The sequence below is a fragment of the Ostrea edulis genome, chromosome 1, assembly GCF_947568905.1.
Source record: "Ostrea edulis chromosome 1, xbOstEdul1.1, whole genome shotgun sequence".
NCBI classification, from domain to species: Eukaryota; Metazoa; Mollusca; class Bivalvia; order Ostreida; family Ostreidae; genus Ostrea; species Ostrea edulis.
The window spans coordinates 69,083,821-69,095,486 of record NC_079164.1 but is presented as its reverse complement, the minus strand read 5'-3'; the positions used below and the strand labels follow the sequence as shown (position 1 = coordinate 69,095,486).

The 11,666-nt window shown below is 34.6% G+C and overlaps 2 protein-coding genes across 2 annotated transcripts; one reads left to right on the top strand and one right to left on the bottom strand.

The window, feature by feature from the left end:
• Nucleotides 1–4: 4 nt before the first annotated feature.
• Nucleotides 5–3,688, top strand: LOC125683869 (uncharacterized). The gene is made up of 5 exons (XM_048925367.2): nt 5–1,134; nt 1,440–1,753; nt 2,136–2,258; nt 2,442–2,634; nt 3,259–3,688. The coding sequence occupies exons 1-5, from the start codon at nt 827–829 to the stop codon at nt 3,686–3,688; spliced, it is 1,368 nt and encodes a 455-aa protein (XP_048781324.2). The 5' UTR covers nt 5–826.
• On the bottom strand, nt 1,770–7,356 carry LOC125683874 (uncharacterized). Its single transcript, XM_048925378.2, has 3 exons — nt 7,302–7,356; nt 6,081–6,234; nt 1,770–5,637 (listed from the first exon to the last, which is right to left on the bottom strand). Exons 2-3 carry the CDS (start codon nt 6,166–6,168, stop codon nt 4,619–4,621), a joined length of 1,107 nt encoding a protein of 368 aa, XP_048781335.2. The 5' UTR covers nt 6,169–6,234; nt 7,302–7,356; the 3' UTR covers nt 1,770–4,618.
• Between the last annotated feature and the right edge of the window lie 4,310 nt (nt 7,357–11,666).

Sequence of the window (11,666 nt, the reverse complement as noted above, 5' to 3'; positions counted from 1 at the left end):
CACGTCGAGTGGCAACGGCATCTGTTTACATTTACGTTAGTTACATAAAGATGGCGACGCGCGGACATTTGAAGAAGTTGAGAGTTGGAGCACTCAAAGAGTTGGCAAAAGATTTGTCAATAAATATAACGAAGAAAGGAAAAGACGAACTTATACGTGAAATTCTCGATGCACAAGTTCCCGTCTCTTCCCTCACACCAGTCGTTTTTCGATCACAAAATGAAACCATATTTCCTGAAGCAAAGGAAAATCTCCCTCCCTTTAATTCGGTCTCTTACCAAAAATCACTACCCATGGGTCTCAAAATATCGTTTTCTACTATTTACGAATTCATGATTTCAAGGAGAACAGAATCCGGCAACAATATAAACAATTTTAAAGGGATGGACAGAGCTGTGAAGCACTACGATGCTGGTGATGTGAGAGAAGTGTCCAGTGCACAGGTATACCATATTGTCCATCACTTTATTATATTGACTTTATTAAGCACTATATATTTTGAAAATGCAAAACAGCATACTCAATTAAGTTTAAGACTAATGATATCATTGTTTATAAAGCATGTGCTGTACATAAAGGCACACCTTTTAAAAAGGGGTGGGTCAGTCGGATTTGAACTTCTTATAGGAGTTATGAGATTGACCACTGTTCAATATCTTCACTGCCTGGGAATCATTTACAATAAAAAATTTAAAAAGGGGGGGGGGGGTGAAAGATATAGGTTACATATGTATATACATGTAAGAAGTACAGACTTTGAATTGAAAATGAATACAATGTAATTGAAAAAAGGGGAGTATCCCCCCCCCCCCTTTCCCCCTTTGATATGTCTGCAGCATGTAAAATGAAAACCACCTCTACTAGTAATTTCCCAATTTTTTTTAATATTGTAATTCACCACAATTGGAGCATGTCAATCATTAGCAAAATATTTCAAATCAAGAAAAAGTATCAAAACACATGTGATTTAATTATATATCTTCTTTTACAGGTAGATGATTCTACAGTGTATGTAAGAGCAAGATGTTATGCCTCCATGAAAAAGCAGGAGTATAATGTCTACATTTGCGCGACAAAAAGAGGACATGCAACACCAATCTCCATAGATTCTACATATTGTCAATGTCCCATAGGGTGAGTCTATTAGGGAAAGCAATACAGAAAATTAGTGGGGAAAAATACTTACATTTTCCTTCTGATTTGTACCCTGGATTGTTAGTAGGGATATTCATCAGTTTCATTTTTTTCTCCTATTATTTCAGATTTTAAGAAACTAAAAAGGAATGTCTCTGTTAATATCCATAAGGAATTGACATTATGACATTCAATAATCAATTTTTCTTTTAATTTATTATTATTAATTTTTTTTTGCTTTTGAAAGTCACAGTAGAGTCTAACCCATACTGTAAGTTTATGTGTATATTTGAATTTAATTCTAGCTTGGCACAGGCCTGCAGTCATATTGGAGCATTGCTATTTGCATTAAGCAATATGAAAGATGGTGATGAGGAACCACCGAGTTGCACATCAGTCCTGTGTCATTGGAAAGCACCACGAGCCAATGCAAAACCACAACCTATGTCTGCACTTGCACATAGAAAACCTTCAACAGACTCAACAAATGATCCAATGACTGAGCCTGCTCCTCATCCACAGACAACCTTTGACCCCAGACATTCTATGGATAGGATACCTGACCTTGACCGTACATTGCAACACCTACAGAAACTTAAGGAAATTTTTCCCAAAACAGGTAAGATAAAGCATCTGGCAATTGATGACAGCTCAGACTGGACTTCTTTATTTAAGGAAATTAACACTATGTAAACAGTAATATGATCTCTTTATCTTGAGATAAACATAATTATAACAAGTGTATAAAATTGAACAATACATTTGACAAAATAAAAAGCAATCATACTTGTATATGTTGCAAAAATATCTAATTGAGATCTAGATGACTTAAAATATACTGTATCATAGACATAACAATTATAAATAATACACCAGTAATAACAAACTTGACTAAAAAAAACAAAACAATTTAATAATGAATCATAAGATTTGAATTTGATTGGATCCTATAATCAACATGTATATATATTAAATATATTTTAAATATATGTTTGTTTCAGGGATGGTGCATATTTGGAATATCCCAGACCCTGTCCCTATGGCATCACATGAAGAAGAAATTGTGACAACCAAGGACCCCTACATCATGAAAATGGAAGAAATGCTTTTTACTGTTGGCAACTGTGAGTATCAAACACAGAACAAATTGATATTGAAAGTTCTACATGACCATTTACCACCTGCAATAAATTTCCTTCCTACCAAGTTTAATGAATGTACAATAAAAAGGAACTGCTTAATGTAACATATGACCCACCACATAGTAATATAAAACAGGTTCATATATCAACACATTTTTTTCCCAGTGCCCCCACCTTCCATTGACATGGATCTAGTGATGTTCATAGAGAAGTATACACAGGAGCAGAGAAAGTGTGAAATGTGGAAGCAGTTACACATTGGAAGGATAACTAGCTCCTTATTTGGGGATGTATTATCTGCTGGTAACAACTCCAATTCTCTAATTAGACAGATAGTCGAGGGATCAAACCTTGAAAGGTATGTTGAACAAAGATATCATATGTGCATGCATGCATGTAACATTTACAAGATTGCATCTTAAATTCTGTTTTTAAAAATTCAGTAAACAAGATCACCTTTTCTACTTAAACATAATACAAATTAAAAACATATGCATCAGTATATACAAGTTATATTACCAGACACAACCACCTAACTTCTTATGGTAGATTGATCCCAGATGTGATATCATATGTTTTTGCAATAATTTTTATTAAATTACTTTGCACTTGATGGGAATATAACTTTCAGAGGAATTTTATTCACTGGATAATATAAAAAAAATTGGTTATTTATTGATAGTGATAAAATTTATATTTTTCATAGAGTCTAATCAATTATTTCTAATGAAATTTTTTGATTATTCTGCTTTACAAAAATGTGTGATTTTCTGATTTTGACTTATACTGTCTGACATCTACGAAGGCGACAACATACACATTTTCTTTGGTTACCAATTAAATCAAGCCATATCAAGTGGAAATGGATACAGTTTTCCACTTTCAATTAATATTTATTTATAATATTTTTGTATAAGTAACATGAGGGTGGAGCTACCTTAAGTATAAGTTAATTCTTGATGTTCTGATATTTTTGAATTAGGTACACAAACATGCCAGCATCTGTACAGTGGGGGATAGATCACGAGGACACAGCCCGAGTGAAGTACTCTATGATGAAACAAGTACTGGGGGACAGCTTTAGAATCGACCCTACTGGATTGATGCTCTGCAGTACCCATACTTTTCTAGGTGCATCCAGTGACGGGAGGGTAACAGAAGAGAACAGCACAGGCGTGCTTGAAATAAAATGCCCATACTTCATAAAGGGTACTTTGGTAAATGCCATGGAAATACCAGATATCCTTGCAATGGAAGACAAGAGCTTTTGTCTTGAAAATACTAGTGAAGGACCAAAGTTAAGTCATCCCACAAGTATTATGCCCAGTACAGGGAGAAATGGCCTTGATGAGTGCCCCATGGTGCGATTTTGTTGTTTGGACTGCGGCAAAATCCAACAATATATGTGTTGATAGGGTTCTATTTGATCCAGAATTTGTGGCTTCAATGATGCCAAAACTTGTTCAATTTTATATGAAATTCATATTCCCAGTGTATTATGATCAAAATTAATTTCCATTTCACAGAGTATCCAGTATTCATAAAACAAGTATTATGAAATTGAATGCAATAGGTATCATGTGAGTGTACATGAATCATGGTCACAGATAATGGTATATCATATTGCTTATAAATGAAAAAGACTTGTCTGAAACATTTTTGTTATGCAAAATACTCTTTTTGGCTTTTCTGAAAGCTATAAAATGGAAAAACGATATATTGTCAGACAACCAGACTTTGTTTGACCATTAAGGTGGCTCACTACACCCAGAAATAGTTTCTCAAATTAGCACGAATTGATTTAATTATAAAAGATATGAAGATATGATGACTTACAATAAGTATATATGCCAAAAAGGCAAATTTGGATAAAAACATGATTTTAAAAAAAAATATTTCAACACATTTAAACAAGAAATTCTGGGGAATTTGAACTTGAGATATGCTGTTCACCAGCCCAATGCTTTAACCACTGAGCTACAATGATAGACAAACGAATCGATCGATACAAATAATGTCACAAAACATTTAAATCGCCGTCTTGTGACATGGTGTCATACAGAGTATAAGCTTTAGTGTAGTGAGCAACCTTAAGGTATTCTGTTTATAATGCCCAATGTAATCACATTAAATTCATGGATAAAATTGTTAAAGCCAGTATACAACCGAGTAAAGCTTAGGGTCACTATTTGAAGGTAAATACTTGTCATGTACAGTAAATCATGGTTATAGCAAACTTCCAGGGTCAGCGAAAAACAATTTATTGTAATCAAACTTAAGTGTACCTTATCCGTTTACCTGATCAGGTTTTACTGTATTACATGTATACCACAAGGGGAATTTTACTTATCTTCCACAAGGGGTACATCAAGATTCGAGAGCCAACAGCATACTTGAAATAACTTACTGACAAGTGGTATCATTGACAATGGCAAAACACCATCAAAAATATGAAAGTTTTTTACTCGGCCTATACTGCGCTCTACATGTATACGGAGCTGTGCAATTTCCTGAGTATTATATACATCTTCCACAGTAAATTGATGGTCATTACGTAAAAAAGGGGGGATATTAAGATAGCATCCTCTCTGTTTAAGCAAATCTGTTATCGTGAAACCCTTATCTGCCATAACGCTATCACCTGGTTCTAAAAGGTCCAATAGGCCTGACTCTTCTGTGATTTGTCGGTCAGAGACTTTTCCACCCCACCCCTCAGAAACAAATGATATAATACCAGATGGAGTGATGCCAACCAAAAATTTAGCTGTATTATGATTCTTGTAATTTGAAAATGTTAATGACTGATTTGTTAAACTGGATGATTTTTGAATAAATATTTCAGTGCAGTCTATAATGATACGTGTATTAGGAAATTTTTTAAATTGAGAGGGCATTGTGCGCTGAACAACATCTTTGGCTGGAAATGGATTAAGGAATTTCAGTTCTTTATGAAGAAGACATAGCCAGGTGGTGTAATATTTCGAGAATGTGCTAGGAGCTATACAAAACCGCTCTGCAATGTCCTGGACAAAAAGACCCAAACGGTTTCTCATAAGGACAGCAAGAAGCTGATCTATGGGTTGGAGATGGGACCTACGCGCTCTTGTCCTGTCTGTCCCTGGCAACGTATGGCTCTCCCCAGTCCAATAGGTCATCCTTTCACACTTATCCTTCAGGTAGCTGAACAGCCAGAGAAACATTGCAAAGGTTGGAAGACTGGTATAGAACTTTGTCAGGCTGTCATTGTCTGCTATCCTGTGAACTCCCCATCTTTCTCTCTGTAGATCACGTTTGGTCTCCCGCAACTCTTCCTGCAGTTTTTCATTCTCTTTTGAAAGAGGGTCAGGGTCGCACAAAGTACCTATAAGTAAATAAATTAAATCTAACTATGAAAATATCACGATTAAATTCATGCCAAGATCTGTGTGTGTGTGTGTGAATGTACATAAATTTGTATTACTTTTGAGCTACCCTATGTGAGTATGTTGTAATTATAATTATAGAACTCATATCATCACCACTTCTTTGACATTTTCTATAGCTCATAATGTAAATATATCTTGATACAATTGTTTATGACAGGGTTTCAATATGATGCAACACAATACATATTGCAGAACCCTCAAAAGTCTTTTATGAAGTGTGTTTTTTAAAAAAAAAAATTGAAACACTGGCTGATATATATATATATAACATAGTGCACAAGAATTTTTAAAATCTTGTACATAAAAACCCAATGCATTCTTCATAGAGGAAATTGATTATTAATACAAAATCCGAGTGACATCTTTTTTTTAAACTGACCTGCATCCTTGGTTTTCATGACATTTGTAGTCTCATTTCCATGATCTGGTTCATGATCTGAAGGTATATCACAATAATTGGAATGCATATATAACGACAACCTCTTGTGGCATTCCTCCTGCACATTTTCATCCCTCTGTTTCTCATGAGCCTCCTGAGAATGAAATAATAGCAATTAGAGAATAAGACATCAATAAAGTAGAAATTGAATACTTTATACAGGTGCTAGTACAATATCACTTTTTGAGAACATTGCAATAAGTCAAAATTTCAATCACATGTAAAACATTCATTATTTTTGAACTGAAACTCTTAATTTGTAGACACTAGAAATTCAATGAAACAATATTGAATAGCAATTTTATTTTGGAATGATCGACTTCTCAATCATTTCATCACAATATTCAGATTTTGACTTAAAATTAAGATATTTCATGATCCTGGGGCCAGATCTTTAAAATTTAATCAAAATATAAATTTCATTATAATGCCATCTTAACTTTTTGCAAAAATTTAAAATGTGTTTTCTTCAGTATCAAAGCCAGGTGAAAGGTCCAGTTGATTTTGTGACCTGTATACAATAGTATACATCTCACACTTTATTTCTTTTGAGATTCCAATTACCCAGAAAAGTTGGTGTGATTCATATTAGTAAGGCTGTTGAATTTACAACCTTTGATTGGTTGCCACAAAATTATATATTTTACTAATGATGAACAAAAATTCATTTACATACTATGTTCTGAAGATCCATCTATTCTAAATATAACTGGACTGGAAAATTTATATTGAACAATATATGGCACTGTATTTGGATGCAACTATGTGTTATGTAATCTCTTCTTTCTTTATTTGTATATGTATATGTACAGTATTTGTATATATTTACATGTTGCCCCTTGAGGTTCCTTAACTGGAAAATAAAAAATATGTATATATGTATAACAGTTGTGCATTTTTAATTGCTATGAAAACTTTGTACCACCTGGTCTGGTTGGGATGTTAGGGTTGTGTAAAAATATAATGTAATATTGATACTTATTGGATACTTAACATATTCATTAAAAAATATTACTTCCCTACATGTTGGTAAAAATTATGTCACCTTTGGTTTACACTTCAATCCTACATTTGGTATACATACTTGTGATAATACATATTTTCTTACAACATATAAAGCAAACCTCATAACAATTAAATGAGTCATACATGTATAAATACCTTAGATTGTTGACGTTCAAGTTTTCTAGAATCTCTGAAGTCTGCGTTGCCACTCAGTGACGTTTATACGCATGCGCCGCAAGAGGGCGCTTTTTAATCGTGAAAGGGCTTATTTCATAGAAACTTGCAAGTCCTGGAGTGATTCATCACCAGTCATTCTTCTTATGCTGCTTGTGACCTACATGTATATGTTTTGGGTCCGCATTATGGATTAAGTGCATTCCCAGTCCCCATGTAGATGTAGGGGTTAGGAATCATTATAACTGCTACCACTCATGCTTTGGATGTTGCAGGTGATTGGTAATTCTGAGGAGTTTGAATGGGCTTAAGTTTTTACAGGTATTCCTTTCACTGGGTTGTCTGAATGAAACAGACTTTCATGGATGATGTGCATGCTTCTGATGCTGCTTGTGATGTATGTTTGTATATTCTGGATTTATAAGCACTATCTCGAAGGAAGCCATGTATAATCCCAAGTTATGCATTGCCATGGCCATATTTCAGCATATTGAGTCCTAGGCCATGTGATATATTGAGCCCTTGGTCATGTTTCATCCTGGGTTATGTTTTAGCATATTGAGTTCTTGGTCATGTGATATATTGAGTTTTTGGTCATGTGGTATATTGAGTCCTGGGTCATGTGATATATTGAGTCCTGAGTCATGTGATATATTGAATCCTGGTCATGCGATATATTGAGTCCTGGGTCTTGTTTCAGTATATTGACTCCTGGGTCTTGTTTCAAAATAATGAGTCTTATGGTTTGATACATTGAGTCCTGGATGTTTCAATATATTGAGTCCTGTGTCATGTTTTATTATAATGAGTCTGGGTCATGTTTCAATATATTTAGTTCTGGGTCATGTTTTGATAGATTGAGTCCTGGGTCATGTTTCAGTATACTGAGTCAAATTTCAATAGATTGGATTCTGTATCATAGTTTAATATATTGAGTCCTGGGTCATGTTTCAGTATACTGAGTTCTGAGTCATATTTCAATAGATTGGATTCTGTATCATAGTTTAATATATTGAGTCCTGGGTCATGTTTCAGTATACTGAGTTCTGAGTCATATTTCAATAGATTACATCCTGTATCATATTTGAATATATTGAGTTTTGGGTCATGTTTTGATATATTAAATCCTCAGTCATGGTTTGATATGTTAGTACAATTCATGATTTATTGACTATGCTAGATGATGGGCTAAATATGAAAAAGAACTCGATAACTTGTCAAAATGGATTAAAAGCATGTATACGAACAATATTAAAATTCTCTATAAGACAGATCCAAAGAAATGTATGTACCATCTATCCTTCTGTGTTTAGTAAATCAGAAGTGATAAAAGAATTAGATAGGTTACAATGGCATGAGAAATATGTTTTGTCCTCAGCTGACAAAGCTTGTAACAACATTGTCTTTGTTTCTGAGGCTCATTATTACAATTGTATTTTAAACAAACTTGGCGTTCATTCCACATTTGGTAATCGTACTCATTCAAAAGATGAAATTCTTAAAATTCATGCTTCAGTTTTAGACACATGTGCATTTGATATCGCAGTCATTGGGGTGGATGAATATGAGTTGCCGTACGTATACTGAATTCCTAAACTTCACAAAATTCATTATAAACAAAGATGCATTACTGGATCCAGTAAATGTTCTGTCAAGCCCCATCTTTGCACCTCACAAAAATATTAGCAGTTGTGAAGGAGAAATTTCAAAAGTACTGTGCCTCAGCATATGCGAGAGGTGTAAATCAAATGTGAATTCTACAAACTTCTAAAGAACTTTTAGGAAATTTGAAATCACAACACTTTTCTCAAATCAACAACATCAAAACGTATGAATTTTCAACAGACAGTTGCTTCTTCAACAACAAAATGGAAAAAGGAGATAATCATCTAGTGATCAATCATCCAAAAAAATATTTTGTTAAACACCACTGATTCCACGCAAAATTACTCTTAAGTTGAAATAAAAAAAATATCTTGGAGCTTCTAATTGACAATATTTTTATAGTCTTTGGTGATCAGGTCATACAGTAGTCTTTTTGAATTCCATGGGCACGAATTCAGCTCCTTTGTTAGCTGACCTGTTTTCATATTCTAATAAGGCGGAATATATTCAAAAGCTTCTAATTGAAAAGAAACTTTTTTTGCTGTGGTCTTCAACACAATATTTAAATATATCTATTGACAATAATAATTTTCATTCATGTCGATTCAATATATCCCTGTGAACTCGAAAAAACCCCTCCACATCTGCTTCTGACTGAGATATTTTATTGAAAATAGATACTAACGGCAAACTAACAACTCGATTTTATTACAAACGGGACGATTTCAGTTTCTCCATCATCAACCCATATTTATGTAGCAATATTCCATTATCACCTGCATATGGTGTCTACATCTCTCAACTGATTCGATACGCAAAAGATTATTGCTACATAACTATGGGCAGTTGACGATTGAGAAGTTGGAATCATCCCGTTTGTCATAAAGTTATATCGAATCCTGGGTCATGTTTTGATGTATCGAGTACTGGATGATGTTTTGATATATTGAGTCATGTTTCAGTATATTGAGCCCTGGCAAGACGCCTATCATACTTTTGATTTATCATTGAAAAAGATCTGATGTCATGAACTTGAATCAGTCCAATAACATACATATATCAGATGATTTTCATTGTTCCATTATATTAAGAGAGTCTGTTATTTGTACGGCAATATGATTGATCCGTTTTGGTATTCTTGTGACACATTTCTCGCAAAGGTTCTACCTGATGTTGCTGATGTCCTCAACTAGACATTACAATGGCATTCATTTTTGCAGTTGTTTCCCTTGCGGCGGAAGTAGGTGGCGCCTTTACCGATGGGGTCCTAGCTCAGAATAGATTCCATTAGCAAAGCAAACGAATACGTAAACATTTCATACAGTTAAAGTATTGTAGTATGCCCTCGTCATGTTGTTGTGTGCCTGGGTGCGCAAACAGGGGAGGACATCGTTTTCCAAAAGACGATGCCCTTCGGAAGCTCTGGATTATTGCTATTAAGCGTGATCAGAAGCCAGGAAAGTTGTGGCAACCTTCACCTTCCAGTGTTGTGTGTTTTCAACATTTCGAAAGTACCGACTATATCAAGGAAACAACTTACGGTAACATCGCAGTTGTTTTAAAGTCTGTTTCTTTAATATTACCAATGTTTTCTTTTTATTTGTTAATTTGCAAATTACGCAATATACATCGAACGATACTATAGTAAAGCTGTAGTACCAGGAACGTGTAATCGTGTATCTGTCCCTGTCAATTAAATCATATCAATGCATTACTGAAGTAGTTAAATAATCCATAACATTGCTATGATGACATATTCTACACTTGTTTAGTCATGGATGTCCAAGGTACGAGTCTACTACAAGATGGGACAAACTTTGCAACAACCTTCAACAGCTCACAAGGAAACCAGGGAGTTAATTCATTCACCACCGGCGTTTTATCAACGAGTCTTCCCCATCTGCTTCATATTTGGATATTAATTTGAACAAAGACGTTAACGGCAAACTAACAACTCAATTTAATGACAAACGGGATGATTTCTGCTTCTCCGTCGTCAGCTTCCCATATTCTAGATCCCATTATAACCTGCATATATTGTTAAAGTCTCCCAACTGATTTGATACGCAAGAGCATGTTTTGAGTATCATCAATTACAAAATCGAGACGGGCTATTGATAAATACGTTGAAGTTACAGGGGTTTCAACAATCTCGTTTAAAGTTGGCATTTTGTAAACTCCATGATCGATATAATGATCTAATTTTCAAATACAACCTGGCTTTAGGTCCTATGCTGTCTCACGTATTTCATACTAATTACTTACAAATTTGTTCGGCCGTTCTACACAAACTGATTTTGACTATCGATTGCTCTGACACCTCTGGCGTGTCCAGGGGTCCGTGTTTGTCTGACCCTACCTCTGGTGTTTCAAGGGGTCTGTGTTTGTCTGATCCCACCTCTGGTGTGTCCAGGGGTCCGTGTTTTCCCTACTCTCAGTTTGGTATTCTATTTAGGATTGACGAGATTTATCACTGTTTGTTATCTTCACATTTTTCACTTCTTTTTATATCAGCAGAGTGAAATATTCTCGAGAGGGACGATAAACAATATATATTCAATCAATCAATCAATCAATCAGTCAGTCTATCAGCTGGATATAACTACCTCTACCAGCCAAAAGAATTTTCAAATTTCTTTCTTCGAAAATCTAGAATTGGTTTTAAAAGCAGATTTGTTACATTTATTATATCTGTTACAAGCTACCTTAAATACACGGACTCTGAATGCAAGATTTAGGGTA

What these genes read in the sequence shown, in the direction of transcription:
- LOC125683869 (XM_048925367.2), top strand. Translation starts at nt 827, where the DNA reads ATGTCTGCAGCATGTAAAATGAAAACCACCTCTACTAGTAATTTCCCA. An exon ending in GGAAATTTTTCCCAAAACAG is followed by an intron (nt 1,754 to 2,135) that starts GTAAGATAAAGC and finishes TGTTTGTTTCAG; the next exon opens with GGATGGTGCATATTTGGAAT. An exon ending in GCTTTTTACTGTTGGCAACT is followed by an intron (nt 2,259 to 2,441) that starts GTGAGTATCAAA and finishes TTTTTTTCCCAG; the next exon opens with TGCCCCCACCTTCCATTGAC.
- LOC125683874 (XM_048925378.2), bottom strand. Translation starts at nt 6,168, where the DNA reads ATGCATTCCAATTATTGTGATATACCTTCAGATCATGAACCAGATCAT. An exon ending in CATGAAAACCAAGGATGCAG is followed by an intron (nt 5,638 to 6,080) that starts GTCAGTTTAAAA and finishes ATTTACTTATAG; the next exon opens with GTACTTTGTGCGACCCTGAC.